This window comes from Equus asinus, chromosome 17 (assembly GCF_041296235.1).
Source record: "Equus asinus isolate D_3611 breed Donkey chromosome 17, EquAss-T2T_v2, whole genome shotgun sequence".
In the NCBI taxonomy this organism is placed as follows: domain Eukaryota; kingdom Metazoa; phylum Chordata; class Mammalia; order Perissodactyla; family Equidae; genus Equus; species Equus asinus.
In genome coordinates, this window is record NC_091806.1 from 44307521 (window position 1) to 44333013 (window position 25493).

Consider the following 25493-nt stretch of genomic DNA (forward strand, 5'->3'; position numbering starts at 1 on the left):
AAGGAGGGTGTGTGGATTTCAGGCATCCCCTCTTCCCACACGTGTCTCTGCACAACTCTAGGGGGTGGCACTGCCTAGTCAGCACTTCACTCAAGCCTACAACATCCCTCGGAGTAGAGGGATTATTAGCCTGGGTTTCTGGCTGAAGAAGTCAAGACTCAGGTAGAGGGACCCACCCAAGGACACACAGCCAGTAGGCAGTAGAGGCCTGATTCTCTACAAGGCTTGCCTTCGCCCTGACTCTCACCTGGGGCCCTCACAATGCTCCCCACGCGTGACGCCAGGCACTTGCAGACGCAGTGCCGGAGCCAGGCTGTCTTCTTCTGAGTCTGTGCAGACATGCGACAGTGGACCTCAGGCCCGGCTCTGACCTGGGCAGCCCAGGCAGCTTTCTCATCCATCAGGCACACGGTGCCAGCACCAAGAAACTGCCAGGCCCCTCGCCCCTTTGTGCTGAGAAAACCGAGGCTCAGAGATGTGTAGCGGCTGCCCTCCAGGCCCACGGCGAGGTGAGAAGTGGCGATGCAGTGATGCACTCAGAGCGTTTCTCCGCGCCCCACATGGGTGGGACCATCTATAGGTCCTGGCATCTACAGCCCGCTCGCCTGTAGCCTCCATCCCTGTAGCCTCCATCCCTTGCACTGAGCACTTTGCAGTCTTCACCTCCCGGCTCCTGAATCCAGTGAGGAAGGGGGAGCCACATCACGCCCATGATGCAGGTTCCCACCTGCAAAACCCAAGCTGGAGGAACTCAGAAACACCCCAAAGGAGAGCGGGGTCGGGGCTAGCGGGGTGGGTGGGAATCCCTGATGCTCCGTCCCTGACATCAACGCTGCCCCACCTGGACTCGGGGGATCTTGTCAGCCCGGTCTGCCAAGACTAGGCCACGGCCAGGCCGTCCGCGTAGGTTCCTGGCCGCCGCGCGACCTCGGCCCGTGGACAAAAGGCCAAGGCCGCCGAGGCCATTACGTATCTGACCTCGCAGCTCTTAGGGGCGGGGAGTGGGTGGGCCGACGAAGCTCTACTCGGCGCGCCTATTGGCTGTAGCCGACGCCCATCAGGGCTCCGAGGCCCGACTATTGGACGGCAGGGCGGAGCTCGCCGAGCCCCAATGAATGGGGGAGACGGAAGCAGGAAGTGAGTTTGCAATCGGAGCAGCTGCAGCAGGTGAGGCCCGGCGCCCGGGTTTCGGGGTCACAGTGTGTCACACTCGGGGGACAGGGCGAGTCTGGACCGCGCACAAAATCATTCTCTTTCTGCCCCCCATCCGGTACCCCTTCCAAATTCATCGCGGCCTGGAGGCCAAGAAATGCTCCGGGCAGCGAAGGGTTAACATCCCTTTCAGAACCCGGGGGTTTGTGCTGTCGGGGCGGAGCATCGGGAGTGGCGGGGGAGGCTGGAAACTCGTCCCCAGCAAGGGAAGGCAGTGTGGAAGATGCTCTGGGTCGGGAGATCCCCGGATTCCAGCGGGGCTGTGAGACCGTCGTAAGTTGCTTGGCCTCTCTAAACCTCAATCTCCCTATCTGTAAAATGAGTTTTCTTCCAGCTCTGAACTTCTGTGGCTCTGTAGCTCCCTGTGGCCGAGCACAGGGAGAGGGTAGGAGTATGGAGGGCCGAAGAAAAGACCGTTAGAGGGATAAGAGTGGGACAGATCCTAGGAGCAATGAGAGAGGAAAAGAGTACAAGGAAAATCATTTACTGCTATAGGTGCATTCCATCCGGTGTGACCTCATCTAATTTGCACACCGACCTGGTGAGTTTGGGGTTATCACCCCCATTTTACAGAGGCAGAAACTGAGGGACAGAGACAATTGACTTGATTTTAGGAGTCTGAATTGAGCCAGGATTGGAACCTGGGTCTTCCAGCTGGGAGCCCGGGTCTCTGTGCTTATGAACACAGTGGTGGGTGGAATTGAAGAACGTGCAGGAGAATTCAGAGGAGGAGAAGGTGAGACCGAGAGGTGGCTGGGCTGGGAGTCTAGAGATACGGGTCTTTGCTTCTGACTCCTCCACTGCGTGATTAGGCAAAGCTCCTGGCCTCTCTGGGCCTCAGTTTCCCCATCTGTAATACCAGGTAGTTGGATTCAATCTTTAAGGTTGAGTGGCTCAGGTCAAACATGGCCTACCAGTGTATTTTGTAATCTCCCTGGGTGAGTCACCTGACGTTCTCTGAGCCTCAGTTAGCATGTCTGGTGAATGGGTACGATGGTATTTTCCCTTTCTCATGGGCTTGTGGGAGGATTAAATGAGATCATGAGAGTGCAGAGCCAGGTGTGCAGTTGGTGTGTGTAAATCATGGCTGTGATGATGGTGATGGTTCTCAGCAGGGCCCATGGCGGACACCCAGTACATCCTGCCCAATGACATCGGCGTGTCTTGCCTGGACTGTCGTGAGGCCTTCCGCCTGCTGTCGCCCACAGAGCGCCTCTATGCCCACCACCTGTCACGGGCCGCCTGGTATGGAGGCCTGGCTGTTCTGCTGCAGACCTCCCCTGAGGCCCCCTACATTTATGCCCTGCTCAGCCGCCTCTTCCGTGCCCAGGACCCCGACCAGCTGCGCCAGCATGCCCTGGCTGAGGGCCTTACAGAGGAGGAGTATCAGGTCAGTTCTCTCAGGTCAACCTGCGTTTCTTGGGTGGCTTCTGGGTGTGAGGGATCAGGAAGCAGGAGTACAAAGGTCTTTCTCTGTGGATTAGAGCAAAAGTTACAAATCCAAATACAAAGGTTCCCCTCCTGGGACCTCAGTCTTCTCATCTGCAAAATATGCATGAGGGTTGTCTGTACCTCTCAGGGTTGTAGTGACCTGACGCCAAGATAAATGGTGGCTGCTGGGATTACAAGGACTGTGAGTAAAGGAAACAGCTGTGGAGGTTCAGAGACGGTGGAGGAATGAGTCCAGGGGAGGAATCAGGAAGTCTGAGTTCTGGACCTGATCATCCTCGACCACAGTGTGCGTTCCTGGGCAGGGTGTTCTGCCCGTCGCCTGGTTTTTATTTGTTTGTGGGTCTACTGGCCAAATAATACAGGAACGCATTCTTAAGTATTGCAGCAATGCGGACAGACACAAAACGAAACACGAAAATTGTTCATTCTCAATGCCCTTGCCAGAGGTAACCTCTGAGGCTGCCGGGTGTACAGCCCTTTCAATCCTCTGTCTGTATTGTGTACCGACACATGCACACCTGCCCATGTATCAGTTCCTTATTTTTCCTTTTACATAAATGAGATCATGCTCTCCATGTTCTTATGAGACCTTCTTTTTTCACCAAACACCATGTCTTAGAGAACTTCCATAGGGTACATATAAGTCCACCTCATTCTTATTTATTGGCTGTGAAGCTTTCTGGAGCAGTGTACACAATAAGCAATTTAATCTTCAATTTATTGCTGGGCAGATTGTTCCTGGTTCTTCTTAGAGATAGTACCACAATGAGCAGACTGGTGCCCATGTGTGAGTAGGATCTCTTTCTAGAAGTAGAATTGCTGGGTCAGAGGCTCTGTACATTGACAACTGATTGGTGCTGTTAAATCATCTTCTAAAAAAGCTTCACCAAGAATGTATGAGAATATGGGCTTGTTTTTCTACATGTAAAATAAAGGGATTGGATTGCTTATCTCTGAGCTGAGGCCCAGGCTGTTTTTTCCTCCTTTTTTGAACTTTGGTGATCACATCTCATCTCTAGGCCTTGATGTACTCGTTAGAAGAGCTAATAGCTGGGGGACTGCTCATAAATGGAAAAGTGCTGCCCAAGTATGACCATTTTCAGTGGGATTCTGTTGTTTGTAAGTAGCAGAAACCCACCTCGAATGGGCTTAAATGAAAAAAAAATTCTGACTTCCAGTTTCTGGTCTGGCATGTGAGGAGGTTAGAAGACTCCAGTTTGTCCTAACGACAACGAAAAACTTGGACAAACTGGAAAAACCAACAACTCTTCTTAGATCTCTAAGAGAAGTGAGGTCGCAGGGCAGACGGCTGCCCCCAGGGCTGGAGGGACAGACAGGCAGGTCAACAGAGAATCACAGCTCACCAGAGCAAAAGGTCTGAGCTGGAGCCTGCCCCGCAACCAGTGCTGGGGTAGGAAAACCTGAACCATGATTGACCAATTGCTGGAGGCTCAGTGTGGACAACGCGAGAGTTAAAAACTCCGGGGTGACCCAATCTTAAGGGGGCTCCCACACTTGTGGGGATTTTGCCTCCGAGAGCCTGACTGGATTCTCAGAAGGAATTTCAGAGAAAAAGCTCCTTGTGCTTTCAGCAGGGTGCGGGGAAAAGGAACCGTTTTTGAAACACACTGGAACATTCTGTTGTTAACATGGTCTGCTCTCAGGAGAGACTATTCAGCCAGAACATCACCTGCCAGGGTTTTCTCGGAGCCTGAGGAAATACCCAACTCCAGCTTGCTCTAGCCATCCTGTCCCACCTAAGGGAGGTGGGGGGGACATGGGACTGAGAAGCACATGTGAAGTTCACAGTCCAGAGGCAAAGGCTCCCTAGGAGACTGAGACTTAACTGTGGGACTCTAGAACGCTTTCCCTGCTCCCACATCTCACCATGTGACTGAAGGCCTACTTACAGCAGTTCCTTTTACCCAGGACATCATGTCTGGCTAGCAAGAAAAAAAACCATGAAACATTCTAAATGTCAAAAAACACAGTTTGAAAAGACAGAGCTGCATCAGAACCAGATTCAGATGTGGCAGGGATGATGGACGTACTGGGCTAGGAGTTAAAACACCTGTGACTAATATGCTAAGGGCTCTGATGGATCAAACAGACAGCATGCAAGAACAGACGGGCACGGTGAGCAGAGAGATGGAAATTCTAAGAGAGAACCAAGAATGCTAGAGATCAAAAAACACTACAGAAATGAAGAATACCCAGAATGGGCTTAGTAGCAGACTTGACACAGCTGAGGAAAGAATCTCTGAACTGGAGGATGTCTCAAATAGAAACCTCCAAAACTGAAAAGCAAGGAGAAAAAGGACTGAAAAAAGCAGAACAGAGTATCCTGGAATTGTGGGACAGAGGATGTAACATATATGTAGTGGTAATACCAGGAGAAAAAGAAAAAGAGAAAGAAACAGAAGAAATATCTGAAACCATAATGACTGAGAATTTCCCCAAATTGATGTCAGATACCAAATCGCAGATGCAGGAATCTCAGAGAACACCAAGCGGGATATTAAATGCAAAAACCCCCACAAACCCTGTACCTGGGCAGACCATTTTCAAACTACAGAAAATCAAAGATTAAAAAAATTCTTAAAAGAAGCCAGAGGGAAAAAATAATCTTACCTATAGAGAAGCAAAAACAAGGGGCTGGCCCTGTGGCCGAGTGGTTAAGTTTGCGTGCTCCACTGTGGTAGCCTAGGGTTTCACTGGTTTGGATCCTGGGTGCGGACATGGCACCACTCATCAGGCCACGCTGAGGCGGCGTCCCACATGCCACAACTAAAGAAGGACAGTCTTTAACGTGTGTGTGTCTAACAACAGAGCATCAAAATATGTGAGGCAAAAACTGATAGAACTGCAAGGAGAAATAGCTTAATCCAATATTATAGTTGGAGACTTTAACACCTCTCTCAGAAATGGACAGATCCAACAGGCAGAAAATCAGTACAGACATGGTTGAACTCAACAACTCCATCAATCCACTGGTTATGACATCTATAGAGTCCTTCATTTAACAGCAGGATACACATTCTTGTCGAGTTCACATGGAACATTCACCAAGATAGACCACCTTCTGGGCCACAAAAAACAACTTAACAAATTTAAAGGAATAGAAATCATGCTCTCAGATCAAAATGGAGTTAAACTAGAAATCAATAAAAAAAGATAGCTGGAAAATCCCAAAATACTTAGAGATTAAACAACACACCTGTAAATAACACATCGGCCAAAAAAGAACTCTCAGGCGCAGTTAAAAAATATTTTGAGCTAAATGAAAGTGAAAGTACAACTTATCAAAATTTGTGGGATGCAGGGAAAGCAGTGCTTAGAGGAAAATTTATAGCACTGAATGCATCTATTAGAAAAGAAGAAATATCTAAAATCAATAATCTAAGTTTCCACCTTAGGAAACAAGAAAAAGAAGAGCAAATTAAATGCAGAGTAAGCAGAAGAAAATAAATAGTAAAAATTAGATCAGAGATCAATAAAAATGAGAACAGGAAATTAGTAAAGAAAAATCAATGAAACCAGAAGCTAGTTCTTTGAAAGGATCAATAAAATTGATGTCTTTTGTTCTCTTGGGCTGCTATCACAAAATACTGCAGACTGGGTGGGGTATAAACAACAGAAATTTATTTCTGAGAGTTTTGGAGGCTGGAAGTCTTGGGGTGCCAGCATGGTCAGATTCTGGTGAAAGCTTTCTTCCAGGTTGCAGGCTGCTGACTGTGTCCTCACATGGTGAAATGGGCGAGCTGGCTCTCTGGGTTCTCTTTTGTAAGAGCACTAATCCCAATGATGAAGGCTCTGCCCTCATGGCCTAATCACCTGCCAAGGGCCCTACCTTCTAATAGCATCACTGTGGGGGTTCGATTTCAACATATGGGTGTAGTGGGGGAAGACAAACATCCAGACCATAACAATCAATAAGCCTCTAGACAGTCTAACTAAGAAAAAAAGAGAGAGGTCACAAACTGCTAATATCAGAAATGAAAGAAGGGACATCACTACAGATCCCATGGGCATTGAAGAAATTGAGTCCGTAATTAATAATCCTCTCAAACAGAAAACACTAGGCTTAGATGGGTTCACTGGTGAATTCTACCAAACATTTAAGGTTGACATTATACCAATTCTGTATAATCTCTTTCAGAAGAGAGAAGCAGAGGGAATACTTCCTAATTTTATGAGGCTGGCATTACCCTAATACCAAAACCAGACAAAGACATTACAAGAAAAGAAAACAACAGATCAATGTTTTTCATGAACATAGATACAGAAATGCTCAACATATATAGCAAACCGAATCCAACAATGTATAAAAAGAATTATACACCACAACCAAGTAGGATTTATCCTAGTATGAAGATCTGGTTAAACATTTGAAAATCATTAAGTTTTTTGATTCGTATCAACAGGCTAAAGAAGAAAAATCACATCGTCATATCAATAGATGCAGAAAAAGCATTTGACAAAATCCAACACCCTTTCGTGATAACTGTCAGTAAACTAGGAATAGAGGGGCACTTCCTCAACTTGATAAAGACTACTACAGAAAACCTACAGCTGGCATCATATTTAATGGTGAAAAACTCAAAGCCTTCCCACTAAGATCAGAAACAAGGCAAGGATGCCCCTCTCACTGCTGCTTTTCAACATGGTGCTGGAAATCCTAGCTAGTGTAATAAGGGAAGAAAAGGGAAAAAGGATATACAGATTGAGAAAGAAGACATAAAACCACCTTTCTTCACAGATAAAGTGATCATCTGTGTAGAAAATCAGAAAGAATCAACAAAAAAACTCCTGGAACTAATAAGCGATTGTAGCAAGGTTGCAGGATACAAAGTTAATATACAAAAGCCAATCGCTTTCCTGTGGAGACAGTAAAAAGATCAGTGGTTGCCAGGCATTGGGGGAGGGGAGGTGGAGCACAGAGGATTTTTAGAGCAGTGAAATTACTCTGTATGATACAGAAAAATGTATCATACATCATGGTGGATATGTGTCATACATCTGTCCAAACCTATAGAATGTAGATCACCAAGAATGAACCCTAATGTAAACTATGGTCTTTGGGTGGTGATGTGGCAGAGTAGGTTCATCAATTATAACAAATGTACCACTCTAGTGGGAGATGTTAATAATGGGGGATGCTGTGCATGTTTAGGTGCAGGGGATACATGGGAAATCTCTGTACCTTCTGCTCAGTTTTGCTGTGTTTTAAACACAGTTTTTCAGTTTTTAAGACTGCTCTAAAAAATAAAGTCTATTTTTTTTTAAAAAAAGGGAGAGTTATTGGTTCCAGGGCTAGGGGAGGCTTCAGGTATGGCTCGATTCAGGGGCTCAGTGCTACCATTGCGATGCAGTCTTCCTCTCTCAGCTTTACTTTCTTTCCTCATTCCATAGGGGGGCTCCAGGGGCTCCAGGCTTAATGATCCCTAGTATAAGATAGGCTTTTTATTTTTTTTTTAAGGAAGATTAGCCCTGAGCTAACATCTGCTGCCAATCCTCCTCTTTTTGCTGAGGAAGACTGACCCGAAGCTACCATCTGTGCCCATCTTCCTCTACTTTTTTTTAATATGTGGGATGCCTACCACATCATGGCTTTTGCCAAGCGGTGCCATGTCTGCACCTGGGATCCGAACTGGCGAACCCCAGGCTGCCGAAGTGGAATGTGTGAACTTAACCACTGCGCCACCGGGCCGGCCCCTAAAACAGGCTTTTTGCCGCTGGGAAATTGCCTGGGTATGGCTCTTCCTGGCTAGCCTGAGCCTGTGCCTACCACAGGAGTCGGAGAAGGAAGATTCCTCCCCCCGTGAAAGGAAGATGGAGCTCTTATTGCTGCAGGAAAGGAGACTAGATTTGGGGCCAGCAAAAGCTGTGGAATAGATGGCCAAGGCCCTCTAGCTCGAACATTTGATGCTTCCAACGTCAGCTGCCTGACAGGTTGGGGGCAGAGGACAGGCTTTTTGCAGAAGGAGGTCGTGCTTGAACTGGGCCTTAAAGGTCATATGGGATGGCCACAGGTGGCTGATAGGGAGCTAGCCATAGCAGGAACAAAGATGTGTGAGCCTTTAGATGTGTTTGGGAGCTCCTGAGAAGACTAGTTTGACTGGACAACGGGTGTGTGAAGATGGGTGTGTGAAAGTATGTTGGGGCCAGACTGGGGCTTCCCGGGATCTGGGTCCTGCCCCCAGATTTCCCAGCCTCACCCCTACTGGCTCCTCCGGGGTGTTCACATCTCAGGAGGGAACTTCCCTGGCGTGTGGGAGGCTGTGCTTCCAGGTTTCTGATGCTCCCCTCCCCCCAGGCGTTCCTGGTCTATGCCGCGGGTGTCTACTCCAACATGGGCAACTACAAGTCCTTCGGCGACACCAAGTTTGTGCCCAACCTGCCCAAGGTGAGCTGAGGGAAGGCTGGGGAAGGTGGGGAAGTCGGGGCCTGTGGTGTGGCAGTGGGGCCCCGAGCGGAGCCTTGACCCTGTTGCTGCCATTCCGCATGACCTTGGGTAAGCCACCCAGCCACCCTGGATGCTGCAGCCTCTTCGTATATAAAGAAAAGCAGTGGTTCCTGCGACCATGCTGACCCGAGGGGTGAACAAGGGGAGGATGTGGAAGTGCTCTGTGAACTGTTAGGTGCTTGCAAAAAGGGAGCCTGTTGGTCATCACTGTTGGGGACAGTGGAGAAGCCTGGGCACAGGGAGTCCCTCGCTGTGACAGGCAGAGGCTGCTCCTACACCGGGGCTCTCAGCCCTTGCTGCACACTTGAGTTGCCTGGCAGTCCTGCTGAAATGCACCTGCTGATTGAGCAGGTCTGTGACGGGGCTCGAGGTTTGACATTTCTCAGCAATGCTGATACTGCTGGTCCATCGACTGCACTTTGACCCGGAAGGTCTTGCGCTGTGGGAGAAGAGCTTGGGGTGGATGTGGAGGCTCCAGAAGGCAGGCTTGGGTGGTGTGGCTGGGCCAATGGCCTCTCTTCCCCTGCAGGAGAAGCTGGAACGTGTGATCCTAGGGAGTAAGGCTGCTCAGCAGCATCCAGAAGAAGTCAGGGGCCTCTGGCAGACCTGCGGGGAGCTCATGTTCTCTCTGGAGTCCAGGCTTCGACACCTCGGGCTGGGAAAGGAGGTGAGGCCCCCCAAGCGTACAGAGGAGTGGAGGGTGTCCTTTGAGGACACCTGGTAGGGAGGGACAGGTACCTGATGGAAAGGCAGTGGGCTTTGCCTCACACTCTTGAGGCAAAACTGCTCCCCACTGCTGGCCTCAGTTTTGTCATCTGTAAAATGGGAAGCAGGGCGGATGAAATGCTTTCTGAACACCCTCCTGATTCTGACATCCTGGGATGCTGTGTGCAGGAAGAGGGGAGGAGAGAAGCATTGAGAGCTGGAGGGAGCTGAGGAGGGGTGAATGGGGAAGGATTGGGCCCAGGCTTCCTGCCTCTGGAGGCTGCTTGGGAGCTGCGTGGGGTGAGGGACACGGCAAGCCTTAGGGGCAGGCCAGCCTGTGCGAGGCTGCAGCAGAGCTGCAGGAAGGCTGGAGATGGGCCTCTGGTGCTTGTGTTAGAGTTTTTTCCCCTGCAAAGAGATGGAGGGGGACGGGGTGGAGGCTGCTGAGAGGACGTATAGGAAGCCTGGGGCTGGAGAGTGCACTGGGAAGGGATTCGCCAGCCGCCCCTGCAGCACCCTGACCTCCGGAAATCCTCTTTCCCATCATTCTTCCCCGACAGGGGATCACCACCTATTTCTCTGGGGATTGTACCATGGAAGATGCCAAACTGGCCCAAGACTTTCTGGACTCACAGGTTTGCGGGTTGGGCACTCGGGCAGTGGTTTGATGGGGCCCCCTCACCTCCGGCACCCACTCCTGAGTCTCAGCTTGGGCCCAGAGACAGGGGCATCTTGGGTCCCCCAGGTGGAGAAGACTTGGGAATCCTTGTCTAAGAGTCAGCCTGGCTCGAATGAGGTAGCCATCCCCAGGGGGACCCTGATGGAGCTGCCCCTGCTCCACCCCAGGCTGAAGGGCCTTAGGACGGCCTCAGGGCTGGCGACACAGACCGTCAGAGCCACTTCCCACGGGGCTCTGGAGTCCACGCGTCGGTTTCACCTCCCAGCTCTGCATGACCCGTTTCCTTGTCTGAAACGGGGCCTGCCTGCCTCCTGTAGCCCTGGGTTCACTGAGGCCATGCAGTGCCTGGCACGGTCGAGTCAACGCTTAGTAAAAGTTAGTGCTCAGTGGGCTGAGCAGAGCAGCAGAGTCTGCCCACCCTGTCTCCCCTCCCAGCCGACTCAGGTGGGTCCCCCGCAGGCCCCGGCCTGCTTTGCTGCTGTATCTCCTTTCCCTGGTGTGACTCATTTTCCCTCCCCACAGCCCCCTCTGGACATACTCTCCCCCAAACCTCTGCCCTGGTCTTTTCCAGAACCTCAGTGCCTACAACACACGGCTCTTCAAGGAGGTCGGCCAGGATGGGCAGCCCCGCTACGAGGTGCGGTTGGCTTCCGTGCTTGGCGCAGGTGAGCCTTGCGCACACCCTTCTCCTCCCTCTTTAACGTGGACCGTGGTGGAGGGCGCCAGAACTGAGGACAGGGCTTAGCAGGTTATGGGGTAGGTGTGGGAATAACATTCATAAGAGTTATGGCAGATGTTGATCAAAGACTTACTGGGTGCCCAGCTCCGGGCCATGCTCAGCATCCCGTGGTTCCTGTGAGGTGAGCACGGCTAGCCCGGTATTGGCGGTGACAGTAAAGGTATGCAGTAGGGGGAGGGGTTCTGTTCAACTTGGCCAGTGTCACGGCTGCAAGCCTCTGAGGGGGCTGTGTGTTGGGCGTGGTCCCCATTCTCCAGGCAGTGGCCCCGAAGATAACAAACTACGTAAACAGCAGGGAGAGAGGCTGCACCATACGTCCCATAACAGCCTAGGAGAGAAATCCAAACCTCACACAGTGAAGGCTTAATGGAAGAGGTGACCATATCTGTCTTGGAGGTTGGGGGGAATATAAAAAGGTGAAGACGGTGAACTTATTAAATTCTGCTTCCTAAATATCTCTCAGAGTACCCTCAGACTAAAGCCTAAATCTACCTCCAAGGGCTCTGTCATTCAGAACTCTTTAGTTACAAGTGAAGAAACCTATTTCAAATTTCCCTAAACCAAAAGGGGACTTTACAGGCTTGGGTAATTGAAAAGCCCAGAATAGGATGGCTTCAGGCACCGCTGGATCCAGCTGCTCAGACAGTATTCTCAGAAATTTCTCTCTCTGTCTCTTGTCTTGGCCGTCTCTTTGACCTTGTCCATGGAAAGCTGCTCCCCATACAGGGCCTGGTGGCCAGTAGCATGGTCATTCCAGCAGAAAGAGACGCTTTTCTCCCAGGAGTTTCTTCATAAGGCCTGGAAGTGACTCTGGTTTCTCTATTTTGGGTCCCATATTTATCTGTGAACCAATCCCTGTGGTCAAGGACCAGGTCTCTGATTAGCTAGACCTGGTCCCAAGCCTACCTCAGAGCCAGGCAATGAGGTCAGCCCCTCCCACCACCTGAACTGGAGACAGTAGTGGGGCGGGGGATTCTCAAAAGAAAACTGGGGTCTGTTACCAGATGAGGAGGAAATGAATGCAGTGTGGACAGAGACGTCCAGACCCCTCTTTGCAACCTGGTTCTCCCTTCCCCATCCAAATCCCACCTCTCAGCCCCACCCTCATATGTCCCCAGCCTCCCACTTAGACTCTGTACCCCAGCCATGCTCAGCAGCTTCCAGTTCCCTGAAAACGCCATGTTCTCATGTACCCTCCCTGGGCCTTTGCACAGTCTGTTCCCCCTTTCCGCCTGGAATGTCATCCATCCCCTTGAGGTGTTCACCTGGTGACGATCTGCTCATCCTTTAGGGTGTACTTGGACATCACCTCCAGGACCTTTCCCTGCCTTCCCATAACTGAGTCCGGGCCCTTCCCTTTTCCCATCAGCATGCCCGGTAATTTCCCCGTGATTTTCCTGTTGACCACCAGCTCCTCGAGAGGAGGAACTGTGTGTTCCGTTCACCATTGTCTCCCCAGCAGCTGGCACTTGTAGATACTCAAATACTCAGTGTCGGACTAAATGAAGATGGGAGGGCACTGCGTCCCTGGTGGAGGGAACAGCAGGAGCAAAAGCAGTGTGAGGGAGAGTTTAGGGATTAGCCAGTCGTTCGGTTTGACTAGAGAAAAGGATATTGGGTTCCAGCAAATAGGAGTAGGTCACACCAGCATACAAACTCAGCCTATACTCGTAGGATAGGATGCAGCCTGGGACAGTGGTTAAGAGTGTGGCTCTGGAGCCTGGCAGCTTGAGTGTATCAATTACCTATTGCTGTGTAACAAACGCCCCCAAAATTTAGTGATGTAAACCCACCTTTTCATGATCACGGACTCTGTGGGTCAAGCATTTGGACGGGGCATGGTAGGAACAGCTCATGTCTGGTTGACGATATCTGAGGCCTCAGCTGGGAAGACCTGGAGGCTGGGGTGACTTGACAGCCAGGGGCTGGAATCATCTGCAGGCTCACACATCTAGTGGGAGATGCTAGCTGTCTGTTTGCTGGGACCTCAGCTGGGACTGTCAACCCAAACGCCTCACGTGGCTTCTGCATATTGCTCATGGTGGCTGGCCTCCGAGAGCAAGCGTCCCAAGAGAGCCAGGCAGAAGCTGTGTTGCCTTTTACAACCTTGCCTTGGCAGTCGCATGGCTTCACTTCTGTGTCGTCACAAACCCTCCCCCCATCAAAAGGAGGGAATATAGCCGCCATGCCCTAATGGAAGAAGTCACACTGGGAGATGGCAGATACCGTGGCTGTCTTTTTAAAATTCTTTTTACGTAACCTAGAAGTATATTATATTCTTCAGAGCCAACAAACAAAATACAGCAGTATGTTGGTATCCCATTGCTTCTGTAACAAAATCACTACAAATTTAGTGGCATAAAGCAACATACATTTATTCTGTAATAGTTCTGGAGGTCCAGTCTAAAACAGGACTCCAGTCCCTTCTGGGGTCTGCGGGGGGCAGTCTGTTTCTTTGCCTCTTTGGGCTGCTAGAGGCCGCCTGCGTTCCTTTGCTCATGGCTCCTTCCTCACATTTCTGCAACCCCTTTCTCCTGTCGTCACATCTCCCACTTCCCATTCACCCTCTTGTCTCCTTGTAAGGCCCATTGTCATTACGTTTAGGGTATGGCTGTCTTGTAAGATGCAGTCTGCTGCACTGGGTTTCAATCCTGCTCTGCCATTGCCACTTGCTGCTGTGTGACCTTTGAAAAGTTACTTAACCTCTCGGTGCCTTAGTTTCTTCATCTATGAAGTGGAGATAATAGTTTCCTTCTCTCCCCAGAGTTGCTGTGAGGCTTAAATGAACACATGTAAAGCACTTGGAGCATTTCATGTTACATAATATTAGTATACACTTACATCTTTAAAAATTTATATATTATGTAACATGAAATGTTCTTAGGGCTTTATACATGCGTGAGATCTTAGATGAAAGAGTGTCGTGGAAGGCTGCTGGGGTGTCTTGCACTAGCCTTTTCCCTGAGTGAGCCCTCCCCCCTCAGAGCCTGCTCTGGACTCCGAAATGACTTCCAAGCTGAAGAGCTACACATTCCGGGGGAGCCATTTCCAGGTGACCCGGGGGGACTATGCACCCATCCTCCAGAAGGTGGTGGAGCACCTGGAGAAAGCCAAGGTAGCGCTGGCTGGGGGCTGAGGTGTGTGGGGGGTGGAGGGGGGGTGGAGGCTGGATCCCTCAGGCAGCAAAGGCGGGGCTCTGGGCTGGGTGGGTGCCCCGAGGCTGATGGACCACTGCTCACCCCCAGGCGTATGCAGCCAATAGCCACCAGGAGCAGATGCTGGCCCAGTACATAGAAAGCTTCACCCAGGGCTCCATTGAGGCCCACAAGAGGGGCTCCCGCTTCTGGATCCAGGACAAAGGCCCCATCGTGGAGAGGTGAGGTGCCCAGCCTTCACCCCCACCCCATCTGCTCCTGCGCGCCGCTCCTCCATCTCTGCCCTTCTCTCCCCCAGTTACATCGGGTTCATCGAGAGCTACCGCGACCCTTTTGGTTCCCGAGGAGAGTTTGAAGGTAACTTCTGGGAGGAGGGCGGTCAGGTTGGAACCTTTATCCCATGTCCCCTAAGGCTGCTGCCTTCCCCCTTGGCAGTGGTAATAATAGTAACAGCAGCCGGCGTTGATGAGTTGTCTGTATTACCTGGGCACTTACCTATATTAGCTCGTTTAGACACCATCATCCCATGAGGATTTCTGTCCTCACTTTACAGATGTGGGAACTGAGGCACAGACGCCCTGTCTCTGAGCCACTTTGCTGTGCTGCCTCTGGTGTCTGGTCTGGGCACAGGCTCCATGCTTTCCAAGCTCCGCGACTATGTGACCTTGGGTCAGTTAACCCCACCACTGAGCATCAGTCACTCCCTTTCGGGTGTGTAGGAATTGAGGTATTGTATGCAGACTGCTCAGCACAAGGCTAGGCACCTAAAAAGCCCCGGGTGAATGGGAGCACAATTAACATTATATCTGTGAATGGTCTCAGCTGCTGTTATCCCAGGGCAGGTGGCAGGCTGCCTTGGCCTCCATGCTTACGCCCCCGTGGGACCTACCTGTGCAAGGCAGGGCATCCAGCCTGAGGATTTAGACTCGTCTCTGCCAGGCCTTACCCTCCCCAGACCTTGGGTGCAGAGGCAGGAGCATCTAACTGCTAGAAGCCAGAGAGATTAGCCTGGAAGGAGAGAGGAGATCCTCAACAGCCATCCAGGGGCCTTGGATCTGAGTCCATAGATCCAGGCCCAGGGACGAAGCATAAGGGGGCAGGCGGTCCTGGGGCCTGACGAGGAGAAAGGCATACACACCTGCAGTTTTCCTGATTCACCCACAGCAGCTTAGCCAGGCCTACTCTGGGGGCTGAGACCCCAGGGCCTCCTCAGCAGCCTCCATCTCAGAGGTTTCCCTTCTCATGTAACTTATTGTGATTATTAGAAAGATTCCATGTTCATGGTCAAAATTTTTGAAAATACACAGAAAAAAAAAGAACTGTAATTGCACCTACCCCAAGGTTAAAATTTGGAGTGTAAGTCTTGTCTTTTGATTTTGTATAGAGCTATAAATGTTTATAAAAGTGTGTGTATATGTGTGTGTGTGTGTGTGTATATAATTTAAAAATCCACGTTTGTTGTAAGTAATGGGAACAATATTGAAGTCCCTCCTTTACCACCCTCCCCTATGTCACTCTCCTTCAGAGGTCACCACAGTTCACAGTTGAGTACAGATCCTTCCAGACCTTTGTTTAAGGATTCACGCACACACACATTACTTTTAATTCATCCAAGTGAATGAGATTATACTCTCTGTATTGTTCTGCTACTCACTTTTTTCACTTAACAGTATATCTTGGATATCTTTTCATATCAGTACATATAGACTTGCCACATTCCTTTTAATAGCTGCATAGTATTCACAGTATATATTAAATAATTTCCCACAACATTTGATCTTGTCCTGTATGTCTAACAGTTGCATGGTGTGCTGTCGTATAGCTGCTCCCTAATTTATTTAGCCAATCCCCAATTGTTGGACATTTAGGTTGCTTTTCTTTCTTTGCTATTTTAATCCTCCTGTCTTCCTGGCCTGGTGTGACGATTCCACCTGACAGACGGGATCCAGACAGGGGGGCTTTGCCAAGCCTGAGTCTTGGCCAGGTTAACTCATTCTTCTCAAGAGCCTGACCAGCCAACAGTCTAGGCCAGGCCTTCCCAAGGTTTAGTCCATGCGGTGTTAACGAGAATTACATCCAGGAAGGTTCAGTGCTAAGCAGCAAGGGGTCTTGCCTGCAGGCTCTTAAGTACTTTTAAGATGCAAATGTGCATTAGGAACCTCCAAGAAGTTGGAAATAGAGTATATAGCATTGCCCAAACTTATTTGACAAGGGAGCTCTTTCTTTATGAAGGATCTCATAGAAAACGTGTTCTGTAGAGTGTAATTTTGGAAACACTACTTTGAGCCAGGAACTCTCACTGCATTAAGTCTAAAAGGATCAGTCCCAGTCCTCTGTGCAGCAGCCGCACTCACAAGCCAGAGGCTCTAGCCATGCAGGACAGCTCACAGGTCCCCCAAGGAGAGCATTTTTCTTTGTTTGTGCAGTCCCTTCCACTGGGAATCTGATCCTTTCCCCAGCACCCCCTACATGCTCCCTTTTAAGATCCATCTCAGACGTTACCTGGTGAAGCCATCTCTCCACACCCCTCACCGCCACCCTCCATGAAGGCAGAGCCCAGGCCTGGGTCACTGCTCTCCCCAGTGGCCAGTACAGGGTCATTACACACAGCCCGAGTCAATAAATTTGTGATGGCTGGAGCGGTAGAGGAGTTGAGTAGGGGGTGGGATCCCTCCTACACCCTGCCAACCCCCGGCCCCCCTTCCTCCCCTGCAGGCTTCGTGGCCATGGTGAACAAGGCCATGAGTGCCAAGTTTGAATGGCTGGTGGCAAGCGCAGAGCAGCTGCTGAAGGAGCTGCCCTGGCCCCCAGCCTTCGAGAAGGACAAGTTCCTCACCCCCGACTTCACCTCCCTGGATGTTCTCACCTTCGCTGGCTCTGGCATCCCCGCTGGCATCAACATCCCCAACTGTGAGCTTCCTCTAACCGAGCCCCTGGAACCAGGACAGTCACCCCAAGTCCCCAGGAGCCTCCATTGAGAATCGCCCCCTCCCCCTCCACACACTCACTCTGGCCACAAATTACCTGCTCAGTTCCCCATCCCAGCCTGTCCTCTTGTCTAGACTTCTTGTCCGTGACCCTTGACCTTTGCCCCTTCTCCCTGGTCTCCTCCCCGCCTTCTCCAGACGACGACCTGAGGCAGACGGAAGGCTTTAAGAACGTGTCACTGGGGAACGTGCTGGCTGTGTCCTACACCACGCAGCGGGAGAAGCTCACCTTCCTGGAGGAGGATGACAAGGTGGGCACTGGCAGCCCGAGGGTCAGGGCTGGGCCTGGCCTGACTTAGCTGACGCAGGAGGGCAGACAGCCCAGTGCAGTGGAGAAGAAAGGCTCTCCCACTTCTTAGCCGTGTGGCCTTGTGACTTCAGAACCGGTTTCCTCACCTGTCAATCAGTGGAGGCAGTCCCTTTCTCCCTGTTGTGCAAGGATGAGATGGGCCCTGTGGTACGCAGTGTGGAGCCTGGCGTGTAGTAGGTCTTTACCAAACGTGCATCAGGCTGGGCCCTCAGCTTGGCAGAGGGGCCGTTGGCAGGCTATGTGGCCATGGTGGGACAGTGGACAGCGTGGGCCTCTGCTTGTCTTGGCAGGACCTGTACATCCGCTGGAAGGGTCCCTCCTTTGACGTGCAGGTGGGACTGCACGAGCTGCTGGGCCATGGCAGCGGCAAGCTCTTCGTGCAGGTAAGAACATGGCCATTCAGCCCCTGGTGCCTAGGCCTGCAGCTCCCCTCCCTGTGATCAGGCCTTCCCTCAGGGGCTTTGGGTCAGGTGGGGGAAATGGCCCCTTAAGCAGAGAAGTCCCTGTCTTGCCCTCTCCCAAGATGTCCCAGGACCTCCAAGGACTGAGTGGGTGCAAGGATTGAGTGTGACCTGCAGGACAGTCCCACTGAGGTCCACCACCACAGAGTTTTCTGCCCAGAGTCTTCCAGAGGAATTGCTTGGCCCAAGCCAAGGAAGCCTGCCCTGAGGGTGTGACTCAGGCAGCCCCCGGGACAGAGAGGCTGGGAGGGGCCATCTCTGGGTGCTCCCAGTCCTGAGTCTTCAACACTGTCTGGCTTTGCACTGCTGTTCCCTGGAGCTGTACCTTTCTAGCCAGTGTAGGGAGCCAGGTCTCCTGAGGGCAGCACCTTCCTGCCATCTGGCCAGAGTGGCTGGAGCCCCCTCGACATACACTCAGGGAATATGAGAAAGACAGATGGCCTTTCTGGCAGGCTGAGGAGAGCCCATATGGACCCCCAGCACGGAGCCACAACAGATGAGATGACCGGAGGCGGGCGGGGCGAGGACCTCAGAGGGAGCAGAGTTCTGGATGGGGCCTGCTCCCTGTGGGGTGGGGCTGCTTCCCTGAATGAGGAGGGGCTGGAGGTGCGCCTGGATGTCAGGAGGATTCAGAGCACAACTGCTGGGCACAGCAGCCTGGCCTTGGGCCCGTTCAGGCTTGGAAGTCACAGGGAAGTGGGGACAAATGTGGCCACTCTGTGGCCTAGGATAAGTCAGTTCCCCTCACCGAGCCTCAGTTGGCCTGTCTGTAAAATGGAGTTCCTGACCCTTACTGTATGGGCTCACGTAAGGAATAAAAGCGAAGCCGGATAGTAAGCCCTGAGGTTTGCTTGACACGCAGTAGGCACTCTGGAAATGGATGCTGTTAAGAGACAGTGCATGGAGGTTATGTGCTCTGATTCCACTTTGGGGCTCTTAGTCTCTGAGCCTCAGTTTCCTCATCTGAGAAGTGGGCTAATGATGGAACCTTCCTCAGGGTGATTGTGAGGATTAAATGGATGATGCAGAAAAGATACTTGGCGCAAGGAGAGGATGGTGAGGGTGGTGCTTGTTCGAGGTAGAGAATCACATGCTGTGCCCTCCTGCCAGCACTGGGAGAGGGACAAGGAGGCACGTAGGGCGCGAGCAGCCCAGCTCTCTGGCCCACCCCCTGGGACATCTCCAGCTAGGCTCCTGAGATACGCGGGGTCTTCGCCTGACTCTGGGCAGGTCCTTCTGCTCTCTGGCCCTCAGTGTCCCTCTCTGTGCGGTGGGGCAGTGGCTCTGCTTCCTCCACCTCCTGGGGGCTCTAAGAGGGCAGCCAGTGTCACAGGCCTCAGGTGCGGAGGCAGCAGTTTGTCACTAGACCCCGTGTTCCTGCGGGTCGGCCTGCTGCTCCCGGGCTCACCTTTCGGAGCTACGCGTCAGGCCCTGGGATCCTGGAGCTGCAGGCCCAGACTAGGGCAGGGCCTCCTTTCCCTCAGCCGCCCCGTGTTCATGACCCTTCTCCTGCAGGATGAGAAAGGAGCATTCAACTTTGACCAGGACACGGTGATCAACCCCGAGACCGGGGAGCAGGTGAGGGTGGCCTCGGCGGAGCCCCAGGATGCTGGGAGGGTGGGCACGGGTGGGGTGGCAGCCGCCCCTAAACCTGCTTCTTGGGCCTCCCCTCCAGATTCAGAGCTGGTACCGGAGCGGGGAGACGTGGGACAGCAAGTTCAGCACCATCGCCTCCAGCTACGAAGAGTGCCGGGCGGAGAGCGTGGGCCTCTATCTCTGCCTCAACCCCCAAGTGCTGGAGTACGAACAGCAGGCGTGGGGCGGGGGGGTGTCCTGCGGGAGGAGGGGTGCCGGCAGAGAGGGCAGGGCCCAGGCAGCCTCAGACACCCCCCCACACACACACCTTCCTCTCCCTCAGGATCTTTGGCTTTGAGGGGGCTGATGCCGAAGATGTCATCTACATGAACTGGCTCAACATGGTTCGGGCCGGGCTGCTCGCGCTGGAGTTCTATACCCCTGAGACCGCCAGCTGGAGACAGGTGGGGCCGGGGGGAGCCCTCGGGAGCAGGGGAGCCTGCCGTGGGGGCCAAGATCAGTGAGCGTAGGGAGGGGACATACCCACGAGGCACATGAACTGGGTTTAATCCCAGATCCGCTGCATGTGGGGGCAGGTCACGCACTGCTGTGAGCCTGAGTGTCCCTGTCTGTGGAGCAGGAGCGATCATCTCCCTGCCCATCTTTCAGGGCGAATCAGATGAGAAGATTTTACTACGACTACTAATAGGTGACTTGCGTAGGACTTACTCTGTGCCACACACAGTTCTAAGCACTTTACGTGAATCAGCTCGTTTGCTCCCATTATCAACCCAGGAGGCAGGTACACTATCATTACCTTCATTTTAGAGATGAGGAAATTGAGGCACAAAGAGATTAACTAACACACTGGTAAGTAACAGAGCCAAGATTCAAATCCAAGCGGCCTGCCGGCAGACCCATCAGGCTGCAGCGCTCGATTATGAGATGTATTTGGAAATAGGGGAAGCAATAGAAATGTTGTAAAAAGCCAAAGTATGTTTTGAGGAGGTAATATATCACCAAAAGAATACACATTTTAGTGTCAGGAAGCTTGGGTCTGAGTCCTTGCTCTCCCTTACCAGCTGTGTGACCCTGAGCAAGTCACTTCACTTCTCTGGGCATCTGTTTTCTCATCTGTAAACTAGGGATATTGATGCCTACTTGGTCCCACTGTTGAATGCTAACAAGATTTTGGAGGAGAAAGTGCTCGGGGTCCTGGTGGCGAGGGACCCTCTGGGGGACTGCTGTCATCAGGGTGGGGTTTGGAGCAGCAGAGGGTGGGTGACAAGGGGGAGCAGAGGGCTCCGGGTCCTGCCTGGAAATGGCCTCCCAATCCCTCAGGCAGCCCGCCCTCCCTTGTGAGTAGAGGAGGGAGGAAGCATTTGAGGGGAGAGGAATAGGCAGAAAAGGACCCACAGGGTGGGGGAGAATAAAACAATAATAGTAATTGACGATTAATGAGCGCAGACTCTATTCGGCCTTGGAACAAGCTCTTGGTACGTCTTATCTCAGGGCTGCAAATGATTCCTTCTCCTTGGCCCCGGCAGGCCCACATGCAGGCCCGGTTTGTGATCCTGAGGGTCTTGCTGGAGGCTGGCGAGGGACTCGTGACCGTCACTCCCACCACAGGCTCCGATGGGCGCCCAGATGCCCGGGTCCGTCTTGACCGCAGCAAGATCCGGTCTGTGGGCAAGCCTGCCCTGGAGCGGTTCCTGCGGAGACTCCAGGTAAGCGGAGGCCTGTGAGGGGCACTCGATCTGTGTTTCTCGCATATTCAGCACAGGAGCACTATAGGAGAGCAGACACGGTCCAGGGCTGTGGCCCCTGGCAGAGCCCTGTGGACGCGGGGTGGGCGCCCATCACAGGCACCAACTCCATCTGCCCTCCCACAGGTGCTGAAGTCCACAGGGGATGTGGCCGGAGGCCGGGCCCTGTACGAGGGGTATGCGGCGGTCACCGATGCGCCCCCTGAGTGCTTCCTTACCCTCAGGGACACGGTGCTGCTCCGCAAGGAATCTCGAAAGCTCATTGTTCAGCCTAACACTCGCCTCGAAGGTAATGGACTCCTGAGCCCCCTCGGATGGGGGCCCTACAAGCCCTATGGGGGCACAAGGAGGCCCGGAACGGACCCGGTGTGGGGCTCAGGGAAGGCTGCCTGGGGTGGCTCCTCCCTCCGAGCCACAGTCCTCGCCATGCCACAACTCAGGCCCAAACCTTGGCTTCTACCACCACCACCCCGCACACCCAGGGTCACACTGGTCGTAAGAGGACAACAGAAGGTTTGAGGAAGGCCAGCAGAGCAGGGGCTAGTGGAACAGACAGATGCCACGCTTATGGGGAGACCAGGCAGGCTACTGGAGAATCAGGGGGCCCAGGAGTGAGGTCAGGTCACGCTGTGAGTTGGGACTCAGGAGGATGAATGGAACCCAGGGGACAATGCAACTTGGCAGAGAACAGGACAGGATCAGCATCCCCGTCCGTCATCCCTCTTCCTTAAGTGATGATTCCATTTCCAGAAGCCCTGACCCCGTCTGCGTTGCACTTGTACCTTTTGTATTAGAAGCCCTTGGGGTCCCAGCACCTCACTGCATTCACTTTCCTGTCACGCCTTGACTCATCTTTCCCGACACCTGTCACATGAGGCACCTGAGAACAGGTGGTGCCGTGTGGTGGTTAGAGCATGAGCTTCAGAACTGCCCTGTGACCTTGGCCTAATCACTTAACCTCTCTGGGCTTCAGTGTCTTCATTTGTAAAGCCAGTGTTGACAGTGTGCTGATGCTAATAGTGAACCTGAATTAAGTACTTCGAGTTCTGAGTGGTTTCCATGGATTAACCTTTAAATCCTCACAGTAACCCAATGAAGTAGGTATTTTTATCATCCCCATTTTACAGATAAGGAAACTGAGGCATAGAGAGTAACTTGCTCAAGGCTTGCAGCTGTCAGGGTTAAATGAAATAATTACCTCCTACTGGTGAGGAAAAAGCATTTAAGAGGCTTTTTCCAGACTCTTTGCCCTGCGCTCCAGAGGCTCCTTGGGAAGTGGCCCCGACCCGTTCCTGGCCTCAGTGACCCCTCTTCCCTGCCTTGCTGCCCTCCAGGCACACCAGCCTTTCTGTTTGTCCAGCCCCCTGAGCTCGCTCCAGCCCTGTAGTTTTTGCATTCACTATTCCCTCTGCTTGGCACGGTCCTCCCCCAGATCTTTGGCTGGCTGGTCCTTCTTGTCATTCGAGTCTCTGTTCATTGGCACCTCCTGGGAGAAGCTGTCCCTGACCCCTCTACCTAAAGAACGAGTCAGTCTCTCTAATCTGTCATTCAGCTTCATTTTCGTCATGTGCCCATCACTCTGCCATTTTCCTGGGTGCCTCGTCTCCATGGCAACAGGCATCTCCCCAGCACCAGTGCAGGGCCTGGCACACAGCAGCTTCTCAGTGTCTGTCAAATGTGTGAATGAACGAATCACGCCAGGCACATAGTAAGTGCTTCTTACATGGACAATATCAACATTGCTTTCACTGTCCAGCCTTGTGCGGGCCACTGGGGATCAAGAGATGAATCGGACCCAGGCCCTCCCCTCATTAGTTCACCACCCATTAGGAATGATAAAACATGGAGAGAAATGAGAAGTGTTCATGAGTGCCCAAGAGACACACAGAAGTGGTCTGCACACTTAGAGGAGGGGAGATCACATCCACTTTCGAGGGAATCAGGGAAGGTTCTGGGAGGAAAGTGAGGGTTAAACTAGGCCTGAAGAACAGGCTGGATTTTCAAAGGTCATGGTGGTGATGATGTTGATGACGTTGGTCACTGACTTCTTGGGACTTCCACGTGCCAGGAACTGGGTAAAAGCTTTCCATGGATTAACTCCCAAGAATCCAACGAGGAAGTTATTATCCCCATTTTGTGGAAACCAAGGCACAGAGGGGCTGTGTATCTGCCTGAGATCACACAGCGAGTGGGTAGCAGAACCAGGATTTGGACTTGGGCTGTCTAAACCCAGCACCTGTGCTCTTAGCTACATACCCCTCCCAGTGCACAGAGCACAAGGCGTGGTGAGTGGGCAGAGCAGTGGAAGTGTGTTAGAGGGACATGCTCCCCGTGAGTATTCAGGGGACCTTCGCAACAGCCCATGAGTTCAATGGATGCCCTTGGAACAGTCCCATTTGACAGATGAGTAAATGGGCTCAGAGATAATGATGCTGCTGGTAGCTGGCCTTTGTTGGGCACCCACTCGATGCATTATTGTATTTAATCACCACTGCTTCTTGAGAGAAGAGGTGCTGTGCTCACCCCCACTTTTCAGATGAGGAAACTAAGGCTTAGAGAGGTTGAGAAACTTGCCCAAGGTCCCACAAGTAGACAGAGATGAAGCAATTGCTGGACTGTAATTCAGGAGGCCAAGGACTGTCTGCTTCACCTCCTGTGGCACCTGGTGTAAATCTTTATTAACTGAGTGAAGGAAGGAATGAAGGAATGCACCAATTCATCAAATACTCCCCCTTTAATATTTCCTTCCTCATAGAGTTATTGTAAGAATTAAATTAGATAATTAACCCAAAACATTGCACACAATTTTTGTAACATGGTAAGAGCTCAGGAAGAACTAGCTGCTCCTATAATTACGATTATGATTATGATTCCACTTCCCTTTTAACACCTTTCCCTGCCGCTGTGTTCTCTCCATCTCCTCCCCAGGCTCCGAAGTGCAGCTTCTTGAGTACGAGGCCTCGGCGGCCGGCCTCATCCAATCCTTCTCCGAGCGCTTCCCGGAGGATGGGCCCGAGTTGGAAGAGGTCCTCACCCAGCTGGCCACAGCTGATGCGCGGTTCTGGAAGGGCCCCAGTGAGGCCCCATCTGGCCAGGCTTGAGGAAGATTTGTGTGTGTATCAGAGGCTAGGGGAGGCCCAGCAGCGTGGACTTTGGTGCTACCTGGGCCGAGGGTGGCGACACTAACTCTTTGCATTTGCCAGCACTTTTCAGTCTACCAAGCGCTTCCCTGTGTTATCTCATTTGATGGGCGCTCCCCGCATTGGAGTGGACAATGCAGGGCTTCTGATCCTGCTTTCCAGATGAGGAAATGGAAGTTCTGAGAAGTGACCTGTCTAGACCCCGCAGGACTCAAACCTTCTCTCCAATCCAGTGCTCCTCACATTACTTTTATAACCAGAAAAATAAATATAGAAACAACCACCATCTTTGTGATTGGTTCGATTCCTCCTTGCCTCCGTCTCACTTCTTACTTGCTCCCGGCAGGGTGGTGGGATCAAGGCCCGGGGAGGGGACAGGAGGGTCATTTTTAGGCTCTCATCCACAACAAGGGGCGGTGATTTTGACATCTCCTCTAAATGAAGATACACAGTCACAGAGATGAACACGACACAATTTTTGCAATCCTCCTTTGTGGTATTTCTTGTATTTTAAAATATTCCGGGAGCCTAAAAACTGGAAACCCTCCACTTTGTCAGAATCCTAGGATTTAATCTCTTAAGACTTGTGTTTTATGCCTCTAAGCCCGGACCCCTACAGTAAGGCGGGAAGAAAGGACAGGGCCCTTTTACGACCCCATTAACTGTGAAGATGGAAGAGAAGAGGAGTTAGTTTTGCTGCTGTTAAACACTAGAAGGGCCCCTTTCCAGGCCTCGAGGTTTGCAGTATCCAGAAGCTCTGGCTGGGAAGGAGCAAAGATAAAGCAAATGAGCTGGGATGAGGGACGGCGCCTCAGCAGGCGGAAGCCCAGCAAAGACCGCGCATCC

The 25493-nt window shown here is 52.0% G+C and overlaps 1 protein-coding gene across 6 annotated transcripts; it reads left to right on the plus strand.

Moving 5' to 3' along the window:
• Positions 1-1042: 1042 nt before the first annotated feature.
• Positions 1043-24933, plus strand: DPP3 (dipeptidyl peptidase 3). Of its 6 annotated transcripts, none has more exons than XM_014844767.3 (18): positions 1043-1167; positions 2325-2602; positions 8981-9070; positions 9660-9797; positions 10396-10470; positions 11086-11179; positions 14238-14368; positions 14499-14629; positions 14707-14765; positions 17124-17318; positions 17534-17646; positions 17996-18088; positions 19682-19744; positions 19842-19966; positions 20085-20205; positions 21289-21468; positions 21634-21796; positions 24436-24933. In XM_014844767.3, the coding sequence occupies exons 1-18, from the start codon at positions 1116-1118 to the stop codon at positions 24606-24608; spliced, it is 2274 nt and encodes a 757-aa protein (XP_014700253.2). In that variant the 5' UTR covers positions 1043-1115; the 3' UTR covers positions 24609-24933. The 6 variants fall into 6 exon arrangements, with proteins under 6 accessions (XP_014700253.2, XP_014700254.3, XP_014700255.2 ...); XM_014844768.3 differs by having other exon boundaries at positions 1080-1167; positions 2328-2602; XM_014844769.3 differs by having other exon boundaries at positions 1146-1485.
• The last annotated feature ends 560 nt before the right edge of the window (positions 24934-25493 follow it).

Excerpts from the sequence above, each read along its gene's own strand:
- DPP3 (XM_014844767.3), top strand. The coding sequence starts at position 1,116 with ATGGGGGAGACGGAAGCAGGAAGTGAGTTTGCAATCGGAGCAGCTGCA. Across the intron at positions 9,798-10,395 it reads ACCTCGGGCTGGGAAAGGAG|GGGATCACCACCTATTTCTC; the intron begins GTGAGGCCCCCC and ends CTTCCCCGACAG. Across the intron at positions 14,630-14,706 it reads AAAGGCCCCATCGTGGAGAG|TTACATCGGGTTCATCGAGA; the intron begins GTGAGGTGCCCA and ends TCTCTCCCCCAG.